The following is a 19,127-nucleotide window of genomic DNA, read 5'->3' as shown; positions in this document are numbered from 1 at the left end:
TTCACATTTATTTTTCTTCATATTTTTTATACTAAAGAATGAAAGAAAAAATAACATAAAAATAAGAAACTAAAACAATGATAATCAAAAAAGTCAAAAAAATATGTGTGAAAAGGAAGGGTCATATATACTCCTACATGAATTTTTTAAAATAAAAAATAAAAAATAAATTTAAAATTATTTTTTTCACTTCCGTTAGATAAAAGGGTATATGTGAACCATTTTTATAATGAGGGGTATATCAAAATTTTTATTAAGGGGTGCCAAAATATAAAGTAAGAAAATATATGCTGCTATTAGGGATATAACACAACCTCACACAATTTTTGCCCCTTAACCACTACACTAAATCTTCAACTTGTATAAAAAAAGTGTTAACACTTGTATATATATATTCATTAAACCAAATTTTAACCTATATATACAATGTAATTTTCTGATGAAGGGGTATCGCTTAAAACCCCTTACCTGAGGGTAGCTCCGCCAAGCTAGTGCAGCCATATAGTTCTAATCCTTACCTTAATTACAAACATCACATTTCCTTGAAGTAATCATAATATCATGCACCCAAGAGTGTATAGTTTAGTGGTCAATTTAATTACACGAAGCCTCAGATTCAATTTCTATTCAAGACAAAAATATTAGGTAATTTTTTTGTGCATAAGAATATAGAATGAAACAATACATAATCATCTAAACAAGTGTTAGTGTGTGCTAACAGTGAATGTATCTTGAGTTTTTATGTGTAGAAGATTGCTTCCCTTTTTTCTTTACCATCTTGGTTTTAATTGCTAAATTTCTTAATTAGTACCAATTGTCTTGATGACTATAGTTTGTAGATGTGGATTTCCAACAGTGTTGAGAAAACACCATCGGGCCCTAACAGAACCCCAAATTCATCGAATTCAACTCACCCACTCTAAATAAACAACGAATCAAGATAATATGAGCCAAAGATTTTGGATTTATGGACTTTCCACAATATTTAACAATGCAGGCAAATTTCCCAAATGATAATCAACTTACGCCAAGGAAATTTATAGATAGGACATACTATAGATTAATGGAAAAGGATAAAAGTACATGTGAGAATAATAGAAAGGCAACACTAAAGTTCCTAAAATCTTCCGTTCATTAGCCATAAACTAACACAAAAGCAAATTAAAGGTGAAACGACAAATTAGAAAGAACAACAGAGAGCAAATGGATTCCTCATGACTTGATCTCGCTTGCTGCCTCATCCTCCTTTATTTATAGATAATAAAGACTCTGCAATTTCCTGTAAACGAATACGCTAATTAATTGACAAGAGTTACAATTATATATATAGATTTGTGAAGAATGAACCAGTTTTGAAGACTTACATGAGCATGTGGAGGAGTCTGATCCTCACCGTTGAGCCAGGATGGAGGTGGCCATAAAATTTCTGCATAATCAAGGGATGATAACAGTGATCCAAGTTTACCATCTTCTATGGTAAACACACAGGTGTTATCGTCAAGTACTCCTTTGTATCTATCTACCGCTTGTTCTTCTCTAACACCACCTGATTTGCTACTAGAAGCATTCATCTTGTGATCATCATTGCTAATACTGGCGCTGATCAAATCATCACAACCTGATTTTCGACCAGACTCATTAGTTTGGTCATTATTATTGCTAATAGGGTAGCTAATTTCATCATCACCAGCAACAACAGGATCAAGATCGTCATCACCAAAAGCGCAACAACAACCACACATACCAATATCATCGTCACTGTCTTCATCGTCATAATACACCCGCCCCTTTACATAGTAAATGCAGTTTCCTCTACAGTACTTGTCACCAAAATCACGAGACGAAACAGAGAAGCAACAATCATTAACAGCAAAGTAAATTCCATCATTCAAAGTATGCACTTCAATCCACTCATTTTGTTCTTCATCCAATTGGTACATTTTAATTTCACGGCTGACATCCTTACCTAAATCTGAACTACTATCAACCAAAAACAACTGCCCTCCCGATTCCACCAGTCGTTTCTTCCTCCTACCACCATCGGAAAATCTGGAAGCCACCGCCGTCTCATTAAACGAGGAATCAAATTTCATGGTATCACCATATCGATCAACAGCATAAAAATTCCCCTTATACACAATGATATCATCAATATAAGAAGAAGCATCTTTTAACGTAGTCCACTTGTCATCCCCAGACTTCAAATAACATAACAAATCAGAACGATCAATGGCCATTAAAGAAAAACTATCCCTCTGACTCCCTGCATTGTGGTTCCTAAGAAGCACAATTTTCCTAACATAGCCTACATCATAATCACGGAAAAAAGGTTTCGAGGGCATGAAGTACTGCACATGATAAGATTTGCAAACTTGAGAAACACGAAAGTCGAGTAAATTCAATACCTTAGGCATATGATGAGGCAAATCCTGTATAAGCCTGCCTGTAAGTGGATTCAAAAACCTCAATTTTCCATCAGCTGTTTTTATAACCTTGATCAACCATCCTTTACAAGGCGAATCAATTGAATCGGCGTCAAGAGGTTGAAAAAGATAAACAGTGCTTTCGATAAGATGGTAACCAGGCCTGCCTTTATAAATGCTACGGTGGTCGAGAGGGAAGGGAATTTCGAAAGGAAAATGAGGAATGATTTTGAAAGGAGCAAGTGAGGAACGCCATGTTGTGCAGACTGAACGGAAGTGAAGAACGTCAATGCTAGTGTCGAGGCAATTGCCGATCCTCTCGGCGAGTTCTTTCGGAATATCGGACCACGGAATGAACCTTCTACTGCCCAGAGTTTGCTGCTCCATCAGAGCTTGGATGATCCATTAAAGCCCTAGTATTGCTGCTATATATTCGATGAAGACGGTAGCGAAAACGTGAACCGCTACGGTTCCACTATAACAGTTGTCAACCGACCGCGGATTCTGCGCATCCGTTTTTGTTTTTTATATATTTTGGCAATATATTTGTATCCAGCTGGTAATTTTGGAAAATACATCTTTTTTTTTCTCTTTTGTCCTTTTTGTTCCTATGGGTTACAAAACTGTTTTTCATTTTTTTATATCGAAAATACATTATTTTTTAAAAGTTTAGTTAAACAAAAATCATAAAATTGTTTACTTTTCTAAATAAGCTACTATTACGAGTTTGGGGTATAGATTTCTTTTCCATATTTATTTATAGATAGATGGTAAAATTACTTAATCAAAATATGATATATTTAATCATCATAATTATTTGTACATAGAGTTTTACTAATACTTAATTTTATATATATATATTAATTTAATGTACACACTTTGTGCGTATATCTATGTTAGAGTATATAATTTTTTTAAAAAAAAATTCGATCAACATATTATTATGAGTTTTTTGAAACATTCAAGTATTATTTATATAAAATAAATTTTATTAAATATAAAATTGAGAGGTAGATGACATAATTTTCAAATTTCTTAAAATTTTCAATCAGTATATTCACGATCAATAGACCATATCATCTAATTTCCGTCATTAATTAAAAGTGGAATGCCACAAACAAACAAAAAATGTTGAGCCCTATTGAAACCTAATAAGCTGTTACGCATAGAGGTATAAGATAGGAAACTATGCTCCTAATTACTCTTGTTTCATCTTATTTTGTAAAATCATTTACATTTATTGGTAAAAGTTAAAGTAAGTTGGGCACCACACTTCATAAAAAATATAAGAGTTATTCTAATATGAGAAGTAAAAAATAAGTGAAATTAAAATAATAAGTAAATTGCAAAAAGAAAATAAAAATCATATCTTTTTTCATGTGGCATATGAGTGAAGAGTCATAAATTTGAACTCCAACTTCATTATATTAGGCAAAACGACTATGTAAGCATTATTTGTTAATTAAAGAATAAAACCTAAATTAAGTGATATATTAAACCTAAATCTAATTAAAGATACACACAGTAATAAATCTAATTGTCAACAAAACTCTAAATCTATAATAAATCCTAATTGGTAGTAAGAATCTCAAATAAAAAAAATTGAAAGAATCTTAAAACTAAAAGCAAGCTCACATCATTTTTTTATTTTTCCACCAAAAAAATTAATAGTAATTCTAATTATAATTACATCCAACATATTAATCCATTTACAGAGGTAAAAAAGGCGAACAACAAACAAATTTCTTGTTGAAAATTTCGTAGTACCCTACGTGCCTAATTAAACTGGTACAAAAACAAAAACAACTAATAGTAGAAAATATGTTTATCCCAATTTGATCATATTATATGTGTGCAATAACAATTAGAGCATGTACCAAAAATAATAATAATCATTAGAGCCTATAATTAATTAAAAAAAGATATGCTAAATTTTATGATTTATTCACAATTTAACAATTGCATGTAGTTAAATTTTGAAAAGAAATCATATAATAAGGAATATTAAGTTACTTATAATTACAGTAATTTAAACAAAACATCATCAATCATATAAAGAGTTAGGATCGAAGGCTATACAATTTCTTACTCTAGAACACAATATTTCAATAAATTAAATTTTCTCTTGTAAATTTATAAAATTCATACTATTAGCACCAAAAGAATTAGTGATGCAACAACATCAACATGCAATAATATAAAATTCTGCATCCATCTTTGAAAAATACATTGAGAAGAATTTTGAAATCACACAAACTTGTGAATACTTGATAAACAAAACGACACTGAGAAAAATGGGACAATCATAGATTATAGGAATATTATTATATATTGAAGTCCTATTTATGGTAAATATTTCAATTTGTTTAATATAAAATATTAAGCAGAAGAATTACATAGATAAATGGAACGTAGTCCACCTCTAGCTAATTTACTACGTGGTTACATGTAATTTTTTTTTATATAGGGAAATCATAATTTATTTAGCAATCAAAATTTTAGTTGGTTTTGAACTCCTAGATATTAGCATAATAATTAAATGATAATCAAAATTTTAGTTGGTTTAGAGTTTTGTCAACTGCCATCTCTTAACGTAGTCCACTTCTCGTCCCCTGACTTAAAGTAACTTAACTCACCCTTACGATGAATTGCCATTAGAGAAAAACAATTGTTGGTAGAAATTAGCAAAATTTTACTAACAAGATGCCCTACATCGCGATTCGCTGGGAAACAAGGATCGAAGAGTTGCACATGATAAGATTTGCAAACTTGAGAAACACGGTAGTCTAGTAAATTCAATACCTTATTAGGCACAACCTCTAGCTTAACGTCAATTGTTTTGTGGCATAGTGAATTTAAAACCGGCAATTTTCCATCTAATGTTTGCATAAACCTCACCAACCATCCAGATCTGGAAGACGAATGGTTATTAGTATTAATGAAAGCTCCACCTCCATCATCAAGGGGTTGGTTTGGATGAGATAAACTGTGCTTTGGATTAGATAAAATTCAGGATCGAGTCCAAAAGTGTCCGTGTCGTTGGGGATAATGGGAACTTGCAGTTGAAAGGCGAAGGACGTCAATTTGAGTATACCAGGGCAACTGCCGATCTTCTCGACAAGATCGGTCCAAGGGGGTGACAGTTCCACTGTCCATGCTCGTAGGAATTGAGGCAAGAGTATAGTAAGAATTAATCCCGTCTATAGTAGTAATTGAGCCAAGAGTGGAAATCCTTAATTAAGTCTAATTCTTGGACTCAAAATTATTTGAAATTCTATGAATTTTTCAGTTTCTGGTCAAACTAATTTTTCGTTACCTATTTTACTGGAACATTAATGACCCAAGTAAACCAAAACGTACTAATCTCACGATTCTCTCTTTCTCTAGTACAAAATCAAACACATATTTTATATTACACATGGTATTCCATTTTTGGCCTTGTAAAAGTATATTCTTTTTTTAAAAAAAAGTATATTCACTAAATAATTTCCGTATAATAAATCAGATGCAACTTGTTCACCAACGAAATAACTCCTAAGTAAATTGTGCAATATAAATTTACTAATAAATATAATATATTCGGGTTACACTGGTAATACAGGAAATTATATTTCCTCATTTCATCCACTTCTCTATTTGTTTTGTAAGTTGTAAACCCCAGATCACAAAAGGCAAGCAAGGCCATTTATCTTATCGTTGGATGCGCAAGACACTATTCTCATTTAAATTAACATAATTTATAACTACAAAAATTCTTATAACTTATTTTAGACCACGTATGTTTCAAAAAAATTTATTTCTTGCATTAATTCGGACACAAAGGGAGTATTTCACTTGCAATACTATTCCTCAAATAATTTTATTTCATATTTCACCAGTATTTCAAATGCTGATTTAGCATCTGCAAATACCAGCACCAAATAAATGTTAAGTGTTAATTTAGTGCTTCATACTATTTGACATATTGGTTTATTAACACTAGAAACATAGAACTAGGATTCTTTTTTAACAAGAAAACTAAGCAAGAAAGCGATAAAATAGACCAAATATATATGCTCGAATATATATATATTGGCTGTAACAATGGTTTTTACAATATCAGACAAAAGGCCATGTATTATTTTTTACAAGAGGAACAAAATAATTAACCCCCTTTTTGACCATAATCAAATTTATTGATAATTGATGAACGTTCCGTGTAAATTAATTAGCTGTTACCCCTCATGATTTCATTTCCTTGCTTTTGGTTACATAGAGTTCATAGTTTCAGTGTTGAATAGTTGCCAATGTAGTGAAGTTGATTGGCGTGACAAATTCCTGTCCATTTGCATAAAGAAGAGACAAAGCTGCCATTTCAGATGCTTTCTGAGTTGGGTGAAACCAATCCCAGAACAAGTATTCATCGCGCTTCTCGCAAACATCAGATTTTTTACTACATTTATCGCCTCCTTTGAAAGGTCCCGTACCACAGCATGCTTCTTCAACTTCTTCGTAACCTATACAATTCCTCAATTTAATTTGCGTTCACTTCAACTAATTAATTTCAAGATGCATATACTATTAAATTAGTTCAAATATCAATATATTCATGTCTAATCTTTATTTTATTTACCTGATGCAACTGGATTATCAATAACACCTTTTGTCATCAAGAAAGAATTTCCAAGTGAAAAGTTCATTCCTGGATTTGCTGAGCTGAAATCTTGTAGCAAGCTGAGTGTTGTGTTATGAAATATTTGAGCATAACCATTAAGTGTCTCGTTACAGGCACCGCCAGGTGTTACACCACGTATAGCCGGACAACATCCAATCGGTGGAATCCCAGAAATTCCAAATTTCCTTGCACCTAGATTATACAAATTCTGCATTTAAAATAATAAAAAAAATCTACACTTTAATTTTCATTGTACAAGGAAACAGAGAACCTTATACTATTATAGCGCATAAAAGGGCAAATACAAAACAAAGAACTATACAAAAAAAAAAACGAACTAACGTGTGTTTAGTACGTAGTCATGAAATAGGTAATACTAAGTTAAAACTTTAAATAGTTATAAAGAAAATTACTCCTTCCTGTAGGTAAGAGAAGTCATGGTCTATTTGTTTTTATTATTAAAATTGAGATGTTTAAAGGGATTGCATTCAATTATTCTTTTTTTCAAGTGAAACTCATAAAAGGCTAACTAGCTAAATAGGAAAAATGAAGATTGATGTAAGAATTGAGACATAGGAACAAATATTGTAACCTGTAAGTGAATAGCAAAAGTATCAGTGAGATCAGTGATGAGTTCAGGTGCTGATATATTGTAATTGAAACGAAATTGATCGAAGAAATCATTGCTTCCCACACTTATAAGGTAGAACGCATTTGCAATCAGCTTTGAACCTTTCACATCTCCCAGTATTTGTGTAATGTTCCCGCATACTGTTTTGAATTGTTCTATTTGTCTAGTAAGTGATACTACATTATGCTGCAACATCGATTATTAAATTAATTAATTATCATCATAATTATTTATATAAATGTATTGGTAAAAGAATATATCTTCTCTGTCTCAATTTATGTGACAAATCTTTTAAGTCCGTTTCAAAAGAATATTACATTTCTATAATTAAAAACAATTTCAAAAGTTTTCATTTCTTTTTAAATTAAATTTTGTGTCAAGTCAAATGATGTCACATAAATTAAAACGACAAGAGTATATAAGAGTAATTTTGAGATCTCACAAATCCTGGATTTCCAGTATCGTCAAGAATGCCAGATCCTCCTGATGCAAAGTTGACACCACGAAGTATGCCACTCTTAAATGTTGACTGTTTCTGAACTAAAGCTAAAAACGCTGGCGGACTTTCTGTATAATCACCCAAGTGCCTCGCTAATCGATCACCATTCATTTCCTCGTTAGATAGTCCAAATTAAAGTATATATATCGATGTATAATTATATCTAGCTAGCTAGTATCTAAGTCTTGTTTTTAAAATCTGATACCACTAAGACAGATTATTTGTGTGAACTTTATTACATAATAAAACCTCGAAAGAAGAATTTTGTATATATAGAGAATAGAAAGAAAAAAAGGGTTTTAGATAGCTCGGTTTAATTAGAAAAGGGATATTATATTGAATATACGTACCGATGAAGTCTGCAGGGTTATATCCATTGCTAAACCTTCCTGTAGCAGCGTGGTGTGGATAATCAATTCCATAGTAAGGATTGTTAGCTGTAGCAAGACTTCCATTTAAATAATTATTAGTTCCAACATCTAAAGTCGAATCGCCAAATATAAAAATAGTTGATACATCTGCCATGACCAACTTATGTTTTGATGACCAAATAACAACATGTAACATGAAAATCATAATAACGCCATATCGTAAGAGAATATCTCCCAGCTTCACCATTTTTGTGAGCTTAATGTTTTATATATATGGATTCTTTTTTAAAAAAATCTCTCTGTTCAATATTTTGCTACATCCGAGAACTTATTTATAAGTAAGTCTGTAAAAACTAGACATGAACAAAATGTTAAAAAATTGCCGTATTCAATATGGAAGAATCTTATTATGACATCATCAACTCTAGGCCAGTTGGTTTACCTCGCTAATTAAAATTTACTTGCATACGAGCTCTTGTTGCTACATATTAATATATACTTTGGAGTTTATAATGATCTCACTTTGATTTAAGGATACTGGAACATATATCATATGTATGCAATATAGTTAAGTAACTTTTTTGTTATACATAATTAATGACTTTGATTCAACAAAATAAAAATTATGTGATAATCGTAAAATTACTTCGGGAAAATGGCTACTCGCACAACAATTATCTAGAGATGCAATTTTATATGTATTGTTTGCTCCACCTGCCAATTCTGTGTTAATATTATGATCATTGATCTTTATTATATATTACACCTTAAAGTATTTTTCTCAAACTAAATGGCGAAAAACATATTTCAAAGAAATATTGTTTCGTGGAAAGCATTTAGGATTAATTTTGCTTTGAGTTATTGATATTTACCCACTAATAACAAAATCAGAGAACAATTTTTTATCACATTAAGATAACTGAAATATATCCACAAGCTATAATTAACAAATCTACACGATATCTACTAGCTATAACAATACATTCGATATGATCTATAAATAAATTAATAAAGTCTCAAAAATATTTTAAATCATATTAAAGTGACTAATTACACTATATGTGTGAATTGCATAAAAAAAATATAAAGGGATTTTATGTATTTCCACTTTTCCCTAAAAAAGAACTCCCATCGTATAGTACAACAACTGATCTCTTTCATTTAATTAGTAATTAGTACAGGAAATTCTCTACCATTTTTTGGACTCATTAATGCAGTATTATTTTTATTTAAAATAAAAGAGGTAAATAATACAGTAATCAAGATACCCCAAACAGACGACAAACCAGCATAGAGATTGATGAATAAGGACATTAATTAATTAGGTGACATTTTAATAAACTACAAAGGTACAAACTAGAGTTGATTAATTGTCGTCGCGGCGACATGAACAAAATGGAGTTAATTACTATTTTTGACGTCCATTTTACTTGTTTTAGGACAATAAATAGAATGACAATTTTACTATATTATCTTTTGAGTATAATAAATGATTTAAAAATATATTAAAAAATAACTATAATTAATAATAAATGTATTGATTAAATAAAAATAGATATCTATTTTTATTAAATATAATGGATAAATAAAAATAGGGCGTACTTAATTAGTTGTTTGAACGAGTATCTCTTCTAAGCGTTAATTATTACTTATTACATTGTTGTAAGAAAACAACAATGTACATCCTTTTCAGTTTTACTAAGAGTATATTCCCTTAATTTCTAGCTAATCATCATGTTCTGATCAATAGTATCTAATATGAATATCCTCCAGAAGTTGCATCTTCAATTTTATCAATTTCTTAATTAAAACAGGCCACTAAAAGCATGTGCCAAATTAATGTGAAGTTTTGGTCCCTTTTTTCTTAATCATTTCTACTCAAGTCAAAAGAAAATTGTCCAGTTGCTGGAGCAACATTTACAAGAAAAGGAAAAAAAAAGAGAGAACGAGAACAAATGATTAGCAGGTAAGAATTCATTTGTCACAACAAATAAAGGATATTAATTACTACATAAATCATTATACTTCAGACAAACATATTTGAATTAGGAAATATCATGAAGCTTAGAACTTATGCCAATTTCACACACACAAGCTTGATGATTAATTAGGGAATATCATCAAACTTAGAATTTTTGTGTCTGTGAAGTTAATTAGGCTTTAGCGACCAACTTCAAATCTGTATATTTGACCTTTTTAAAATTTTCAATCTCGTGAGTCTGAAGATTATTTTAAAATAGCTAACATACATTTATAAATTTCGATTATTTTTTAAATAGGAGCCTCAAATCGACTTACTTCTTGCCCCATCTCCTTAATTCACTTTTCTTTTTATGTCTTAAGCAAATAAACTTAAAATGTTTTGAGTAAAATCCTCTGATAAATGTTTAAGATAATTCCTCTATTTATATAATACAAATTTTAGAGTTGATTGAGATTTTTGTTGTCTTTTTTTTATGACTCTTAAAAGCACTTTATGAAGAAACTAATCTAACTCAACGTCTTTTCTAATACTAAAACAAAAAGGATTGTTTCAGTTAACTTTACCAAATACAAATTGTATTACTCTTTAAAAATATTTTTCTATAACTCCATTTGAATATAATTCATTTCAAAATCAGTAAAATTTGTAAGTTTAAAACCTTTTTAAAAAATAAAATAAAATAAATAAAAACAACTGCCCCTAATTAAAAGAGTCAAAGTGTTGCATTTATTTAGGAAAAGGAAGGGGTTGGTTCTTTATTTCAGTAGCTTTGGCTCCAAACGTCAGGCAAATTGTGGACCGAACCCAAAGTGTTTCTCTCTCTACAATATCTCTCTAGATTCGTTGTTTTCAAGTTTCAACTCTCCGGTAAGTTCAGACTAAACTGCAAAACACTTGGCTCCTGCAACTTATTTTTCTGGCCGCCGTATAAAATTGTATAGCCGGAGACGGCGAGGAATGTGTATTGAAAAACAAGTGTTATCAAGTGAATGAATTTTTCAAAGAAGGAGAAATGGGAGCATTATGCGGTGGCCACTCACGCGACACTTTGGATCGTTTCTCCGACCGTTGTCTCCACCTTTTCCCATGTCTCTCCGATCCCGGTAACTATTTTGTTTCCATCTATTCTGACGCCATAGATTAGTTTGAATGTTTTATACCTTAATTCTTTTTTTTTTTGGTTGTTGGGTTGATTAATTTTTAGCTCGGAGATCCACTTTTTGCTTGAGAATAGCGTTGGTGATGCTGCACTTGATCTATGTGGGCGTTCTATTTGTCTTTGACAAAGATTTGATTCACAAAACTAAAGAAGAGCCATGGTATTCGCTCTCACTTTACTTATTGGGGAAAAAGTTGTCCTTTTTTTTCCTTCAGAATTAGCAGCTGTCTTATGAGGGAATTGATGATGTGAGAGCAAAAGCGATAATACTGTGCAACAATGAGTCTTTGTTCACCTAATAATTTGCTGTCTCTTTACTTCATTGTTTGGTTCGCTTCCTTCAGCTTAGTAGAGAAATTTTTTCAATGCCGGTATTATGGTTCTTACTAAAATTTACTCCCTCTTCTGTTCTATGTGATACTATTTACTCTTTAGTCTATCTAAAAATAATGAAAACCTTTCTATATTTGGATAATCTGACCAAAAGAAAAACAATAAATAGATATAATCCTATTCAAATAAGTTTCTGATTCACCAATATGGGTTGTGATGGGACTGCTCCACCCGAGGTGTCGGGTTTGAGATCTGGGTATGGAAAAAATCCTGTACGGAGCGCTGCCCCTAATGGCCCTGCAGTGCGTGATCTGGATTTAGCTGGCTTCAATGCAGGCACCGGACACTGGGTGGGAAACCCCCCAAAAAATGTCTCTGATTCAAAAGGAAAATGATGGAGTTGAATAAAGTGGTCCTGTCTTGATCATTTTTAATGCTTTTGTAGAGATTCCACTTTTACTTTGGTGTTTTTGGTAAAACTGCTGATACCCTCTTCCTGGCCTTCAAGGTACACAACTGTCTATTTGATCCTGTTTGCTGCTACACTGGTTCAATACTTCATCACTTCAGGTTCTTCTCCTAGGTAATTTCATGCACACTCTTACTTTCTAATTGACAGGCCATTGTTAGTCTTTATGCGCTTCACTGCTACTTCTCTGAAGAGCCAGTAAAGTTGCATTGTGTGATCAGTTAAATTTTTTTATTGAACATGTAGCTATGTTATTGATGCAATGCGGGCTGTCAATGAGGCAGATGCATCGCGTAATAGGGCATCAATGACCTCAAAGTAAGAGAATTTCCTTTCTGGTTATTTACATGGAAAGTAAATTACTGGATTCTCCTGTCAAAGTGTAAATATGTGGAGAGTTCTGCAGAATTATCTAATTGCTACTATTTTCTGCCTATTGTGATGTAAAATGATCAAGCAAAGACAGCCTGCTTCAAGCAAAAACGGCGAGGTAGTTATTACAATCGACAGGAACCAGTTGGGAAGTGATCTTCAAGGCCGTGGTACGATGGCGTGGACAAAGCTAGTAATGGATATGTATCCCACTGGAACATCTCTTAGGTAGGAATGACTTGAATAATACCTTGTTAATGCTTTTCTTGTTGTCTCCAAAGCAGATGCATTGATTTCAGCCTATTTTGCAGCCTCTACCATAGTGCTATTTGGTTCAGTTTAACTTAAATTATTTATGGAACAAGTAAAGGCTTGATTCAATCATTCGAAATCTGCTGTTTTGGATTATATTTCATGACGCTTGTTGGACTGGGAGGATATAGGGGGCAATCTTTTCCCCCTTAAAGATTAGGGTATAAGGAGCAACTTATGGTGGTCCCAAAGTTGTTACCACTCATTATCGATTTCACATGTGCTGCTTATATAACTATGAGATTTAGAAGAAAATTGTTAATAGTTTTAGATATAGAAAGCATCTCAGCATTATAAGGTACCCCCAACTGGCTAACTGGTATATTGCAATGATTTGGCTAACTGCAGCATGCAGTAGCTTTTATATGGAGGGGAGAAGCTGTAACAACCCTGTATGATTTCCTGAGAATGTTCAGAAATTCGTAATCTCATTCGATGAGGAAAATGTGTTGAAATATAATGAAATTTCTGCTGAGATGTTTTATTAATGAATCATTTAAAGGCATAGCTAATAGTCATGTAATACAGGTGCCTCCAACATCAAGTTTGGTCATCTCCCTCTCAAAATACCTTTATAAACTGGATTATGATCTGAAACTAGATTACATTATTAGGAAGTCAGTCATCATTTCTCGCATGAATTTATGCCAAATAAACCTATCCTTGCTTGTTTATCACTTTTGGAAGTAGTTAGAGATGCATTGTGAATACTTTGTGCTTTGCTTGTGGAAAATGTTGGGATAGGCTTCTCCACTATGAATTCATAGGTTGTCCTTGATAACTAGTTTAGATTCTTTTTGGGGTTTATGATAAACTTGAATTCTGATAGTGATGAAATCGGTTGCCAGGGAATTATTTACCATGTGAATCTAGGCCTATGGGCTTTAGTCTTATGGTAAGAATACATTGCATGATGTGTGGATTAGGCCCATGTTACAGGTTCAAATCAGGCCTTAGATAAAATCCTGGTAGTTAAATGGAGAACAGGGGTGGACCGATTGTCCACCGAGGGACCTTGTGCCCATCGGTCCCTGGGGATTTCTCTGTTAGAAAAAGAAAATTACCATGTGAATTTAGAACTATTTTTATCTTTCCCATATTCTTTCCCCTTGCATGATAGAAGAATGACTCTGTTGATTCTGTATTTATAGATTGCATGATTCAATTAGCAAAAGCATCAGTTCCCTTACTCATTTTTGTTCTCTTTTTCAGAAGTGTGACTTGCAGTTACTGTGATGTTGTGCAGGTAGAAATTCCTCCTTTCTGTCTTTCATTTGTGTGCAAAACAAGCATTTTGGTACTTCTGATGATACTTAATGATTATAGGAGTATTTTTGATTAGCCAAAATTAGTGACATGATTTGAGAGCCATGACTTGAGAGCCAAATACTGACTACACTTATGTTTGGAAGGAAATGAAGCAAACTTGTGACAACAATTTGGTGCTAATATTTTCTTCTGTTGTAAATATTCATCTTATATTTCCAGGATATTTTATCACACTATTTACTCTCTTTGAAGCTCCTTGTATTTCCCAGGTTATGGTCTTTGTATCCTTGATACTTATATGCTCTCTCTCTGTGCTTTCTTCTTTTTTTCCCTCTCTTATAAATCTGAACTTCTTCATGTCTTTGATGAACGTGTCTTTTCCATAAATCATGTCTAGAGCTTCTTGCTCATTTTTTGCCTTTGGTTCACTAATCCCTTGTCAAGGAGGAGCAGTATCTACCTTATTACAAATAAAAAAAATTTAAAAAAAGGATGCACAACCTTCTTAAGCTCAGAAGTTGCTCAAGCTTCTGGACATGTTCTTATATCTAGTTTTTTGACTTAGCTTTTGCAATATCTAATTGCCTCAGTTAACCCTTCTGATTGAAATGAGTTTGAAAACAGATACATCTATTCAATTGTTTTAAACGATTTATACCCTTTTGATTTCTGATTTATAATTCAACTATTGTGCTTATCTTAATATTCGCTCACTTATTTATCGAATATAGTTTATAGTTGCCATTTGCCAAAGTAATTTGTGGAAAATTACTTATGTCAGAAGAACCAATTTCTGTAATGGGCCTTATCCAGTGACTTCTGTATTGTTAAGTGCCTAGAACTTATACTTCCACTTGTCTATATTTGTACGGTTATGTCAACAACGTTTGATTTTTACTCTGCTTGTTTGCAGCCTCCACGAGCTAAACATTGTCATGATTGTGACAAATGTGTTCTTCAATTTGATCATCATTGTGTTTGGCTTGGCACATGCATAGGACAGGGTAATCATTGCCCTTTTTGGTGAGCATCCATGCTACTAAGTTGATGCACCAACAATGTGTTTATCTTGCTCACAGTTCAGTGAAAATTTTCTTGCGATTTAATTGGAATCATTTATTTGTACCTTCAGAAAAACTATTGTGTATAAAATTGGAAGTAAAGATTTGTTTCTATGATGGTTCCATATGTTATTTTGGAGCTCAAGTGGAAGTTTGTTGTGGAAACCATGTGGATTTATCAAGATTAGGACATGTCAAATTGGAGATTTATGTCCTAGATGTGGATGACATTAATATTGTTATCTTGCTAATTAATGAATATAAAGCCTCATTCGAGGTTCTTGTTTTCATGAAGAGGCTTCAATTTCTTAGGTTGGATCATTCGGAACATATTGCTAGCAGCATAGTTTATCAGTTTGAGAAACCTATAAGAGGAAGTTGGTTCATTTTAAAGATCGTTGTGAGAATATATTGAACTAGTTATCTGGGCTTGGAATATATGTGTACTTCGATGTGTCTAATTCATTTTTGTAAGTTTTGTGTAAGTGACATGATCATTGTTCTACTCTTAAGATCACAATGAAGACACTATTTAGTAGAACACTTGTAATATTGTACTTTCTCGTATTTTTTTATGTATTTTTTTCATCTATAAACACGTATGAAGCATATCAGGTTGCTTGATTTTCCTGAACTTTTAATTGGTAATAGCTACTTATATTACATGTCAGGAAGTCTTGAACTTTAGGATTTCAAGTAATTGGTCTTGGTTAGGTTATTTATTTTCCCAAGTATAACAGGTGGTACATTTGCGGAGAAACAGCCTTATCCCTTTGGACGGGCACGTTATATATTCAATTCTTGAAGTCTGATATATCAAAACCTTGGTACGTACACTTCATGATGCTTTATCACTTAAAAGCTTTTCTGCTTAGTCTCTGATTCTGCCCTTAATATGTTTCTCCTCTGCTCCTTACTAATATCTTCCTTCCCAGAAGAAAATAAAGATGGAGGTTCTGGGGGGAGGACTTGAGAAGGACAATATGCACCATCCCCCCCAAGGAAAAAAAACTAGGGGGACATGTGAACTGCTCAGTTTTCATAGTCAAACTTATAATAAGAGGATGTTAATTCATAAAATTTATTTGCTTTAGTTGTCAAAAGGTAAACTTGCGCATATTGGAATATTTTGCTTGCTGTTTGAAACATCATATCCTCTTCTGAGAAATAAGAAGCTTGAAGAGAGTCGATACCACTACCCTTTTTGGATCTTATACAACCATGGCATGTAAGTTATTATGATTGTCCTAAGATAGCAGTTGATGACTTGTCCAGAAAATATTAGAAGGCAGTTGAAGAGACAAGTAAGCAGTCGTAATTTCAATCCTAGATATCTTGTATTTGGGTCAGAAGCAAAAACTCCATTTAACCGACCTATGCTTGGATGGGTACGAAGAAGATTTGGCATGTACTTAGGGAGATAAATGTTGCTTAACTTTATTTGGATATCCATTTATGTACCTATAGTTGGCAAATAAGCAAGTGATGATAACATTTCTAGGTTAATGAACGTGTATTACCATGAATGTTTCTTACCCTTTTTTCTAGATTCCTTATTATTTTGAATATGCATGATTTTCAATATATCAATCAACTAGTTCTGATTCCCAAAGTAGTTGGGGTTGGTGATACAAGTCCTCTATATGTTCTATCAGAAATCGTGATATTTGACTATCTTACGTTGGCTGTCAGCATAGCGCAACCCCTATTCTATTATCTAGATAGGACCGTTCATATGAAGCTCATATAGGTAGAAATGCACTACCTTGATTGTTTGAAAATGCTGAAATGTAGAGCAGCAAGGGAGCTGCATTTGGCTCCGACTTCTGATTGGGCTCCCTTAAAATGTCCGAGTATGAGCGCTACTTTGGTTGTATAGGTTGCAAAAAACAAATTTCAACAGATAAAATAACAGTGGAAACAGTATTTAAAGAAGTGCCCTGCATCCTCATGACAAGATGGTACCGACTTCATTATTATTTTTGCCTCTGTTGTGTTTGTTGAATGCACACACATCCTTCCATAAAAGAACAAGCCTTGTTGTGAAGTTCATCCAATTTGAAGTTATAGATGAATCTGAAATGAAATGCTATAATGTCTTTGTTGCAGGTGGTTATATGCAATTATGATCTTGCTGCTAGTTACTCTGTTTTTCTGCCTCATCTTCCTTCTCCTCCTCCTACTTTTTCATAGGTAAGATTTCTCTTTGCTGATGATGGACTTCATTTAGCATTGCCTAGCATAGTAATTTTGTATTTGTCGGAAGTTTGTTCGATTTTATGTTCTTAAAATTATGTGTTGAGTCCTTTTAAAAATAAGATTATATGGGATTCTGGAACCTCTCTTTGGTCGGCAGAGTTGATAATTCTGGGAAAGGATGTAATCATTTCTGTAAGATAATAAATATCGTGTAAAGAAAAGATATAAAGTAGGTTGGCCTGGTTACCTCCTTTCAGTCTTGTGAGGGAGGTAGAAACATATCAGAGTTAAGCTACACAAAACTTTATAATTAGCGAGTGAAACCCTGTCTGGCCAGCATAACAAGATGGAAAGGTAGGAAGATCATTTCTACTCTATCTGGTCATTTGCAGTAGGACATAAACTTCAGCAGTCATTCGGTAAACAGCAGTCATTTAGTAATGTATAAATGAAATCTGTCACATTTTTTTCAAGTCCACTAAATTGACTTGTTAAGTTTGGTCAGCCAACATATTTGTGCCTATATTATTCCCCATATTTGTGTTGCTCCTTTATGCAAAGTGTCTGAACTCATGTTTGTTGAATCAGCTACCTAATTTTGACAAATCAGACCACTTATGAGCTTGTGAGACGACGGCGCATCCAATATTTGAGGTTGGTTATATCCTTACAATTTTTGTGTGATTTTATTAACTGGGTATTGGCAGGTATGTCTATGTTGTCGCTTTGAGTCACTACTCTGGATGATATGATTAGAAACATTGGACAAATTTAGTTGCAGATGTGGTCAAAATCTTTGAGTGATTTAATTGAAATATCAAAAGCAAATGGAGCATGTATTCTCACCAGAAATTTGTCTAGGCTTTAAGCCCAAGTTTAAACTTGCTTTGATTTGCAGGAACATTCCTGAAAGAGTGTATCCATTTAGTAAAGGAGCATGCAGAAATTTGTTTGAGTTTTGTTGTGCCCAGCGTAGCAAATATAGGATGGAACCGCTTCCAACAGGACAAGAACTTGAAGAGAAGTTGAGACCATATACATGCACAGATGTTTTATCCTGTCGGTGTTGCTGTTGATCACTTGTGTTGTATCCTAGTATTTGAGTTCTCCCTAGATTGTACACTTGTGAAAAGATCTAGGATAACGATTTGTTTGTACTGTCAACTTTATACATTACAAAGATATCAAATTCAGGCATTTCTACGTGACTTAAGTCACATTGTTTATTTTTGGGCGACATTTTACTAATATCGTGGATAGTTCCAGATGATGGATCGTTGCAGCTTCATTTTTGGTCAAAGTATGGAATGCAAGGTAACTTCTCTTCAGAAAAGGGATCAGTTCAAAAAAGATAGGAGCCATAATTTTCCATTTACATTTTTGATTTGCCA

At 32.8% G+C, this 19,127-nt stretch overlaps 3 protein-coding genes across 4 annotated transcripts; 1 reads left to right on the top strand and 2 right to left on the bottom strand.

Moving 5' to 3' along the window:
• Positions 1–1,011: 1,011 nt before the first annotated feature.
• LOC129875178 (F-box protein SKIP23) lies at positions 1,012–2,946 on the bottom strand. Its single transcript, XM_055950619.1, has 2 exons — positions 1,365–2,946; positions 1,012–1,279 (listed from the first exon to the last, which is right to left on the bottom strand). Exons 1-2 carry the CDS (start codon positions 2,808–2,810, stop codon positions 1,238–1,240), a joined length of 1,488 nt encoding a protein of 495 aa, XP_055806594.1. The 5' UTR covers positions 2,811–2,946; the 3' UTR covers positions 1,012–1,237.
• Positions 2,947–6,689: 3,743 nt separating this feature from the next.
• LOC129872709 (GDSL esterase/lipase At5g33370-like) lies at positions 6,690–8,825 on the bottom strand. The gene is made up of 5 exons (XM_055947632.1): positions 8,558–8,825; positions 8,151–8,275; positions 7,670–7,894; positions 7,036–7,285; positions 6,690–6,919 (listed from the first exon to the last, which is right to left on the bottom strand). Exons 1-5 carry the CDS (start codon positions 8,823–8,825, stop codon positions 6,690–6,692), a joined length of 1,098 nt encoding a protein of 365 aa, XP_055803607.1.
• Positions 8,826–11,314: 2,489 nt separating this feature from the next.
• LOC129872343 (protein S-acyltransferase 10-like) lies at positions 11,315–19,024 on the top strand. 2 transcript variants are annotated; one of them, XM_055947313.1, is made up of 11 exons: positions 11,316–11,665; positions 11,767–11,881; positions 12,563–12,637; positions 12,770–12,841; positions 12,986–13,123; positions 14,420–14,453; positions 15,390–15,499; positions 16,278–16,364; positions 17,647–17,730; positions 18,325–18,390; positions 18,635–19,024. In XM_055947313.1, the coding sequence occupies exons 1-11, from the start codon at positions 11,575–11,577 to the stop codon at positions 18,810–18,812; spliced, it is 1,050 nt and encodes a 349-aa protein (XP_055803288.1). In that variant the 5' UTR covers positions 11,316–11,574; the 3' UTR covers positions 18,813–19,024. The 2 variants fall into 2 exon arrangements, with proteins under 2 accessions (XP_055803289.1, XP_055803288.1); XM_055947314.1 differs by lacking the exon at positions 12,770–12,841 and having other exon boundaries at positions 11,315–11,665.
• Positions 19,025–19,127: the final 103 nt, after the last annotated feature.

The sequence above is a fragment of the Solanum dulcamara genome, chromosome 11 (genome assembly GCF_947179165.1).
Source record: "Solanum dulcamara chromosome 11, daSolDulc1.2, whole genome shotgun sequence".
In the NCBI taxonomy this organism is placed as follows: domain Eukaryota; kingdom Viridiplantae; phylum Streptophyta; class Magnoliopsida; order Solanales; family Solanaceae; genus Solanum; species Solanum dulcamara.
The sequence above is the reverse complement of the archived record's forward strand: the minus strand, read 5'-3'. Positions and strand labels throughout refer to the sequence as shown.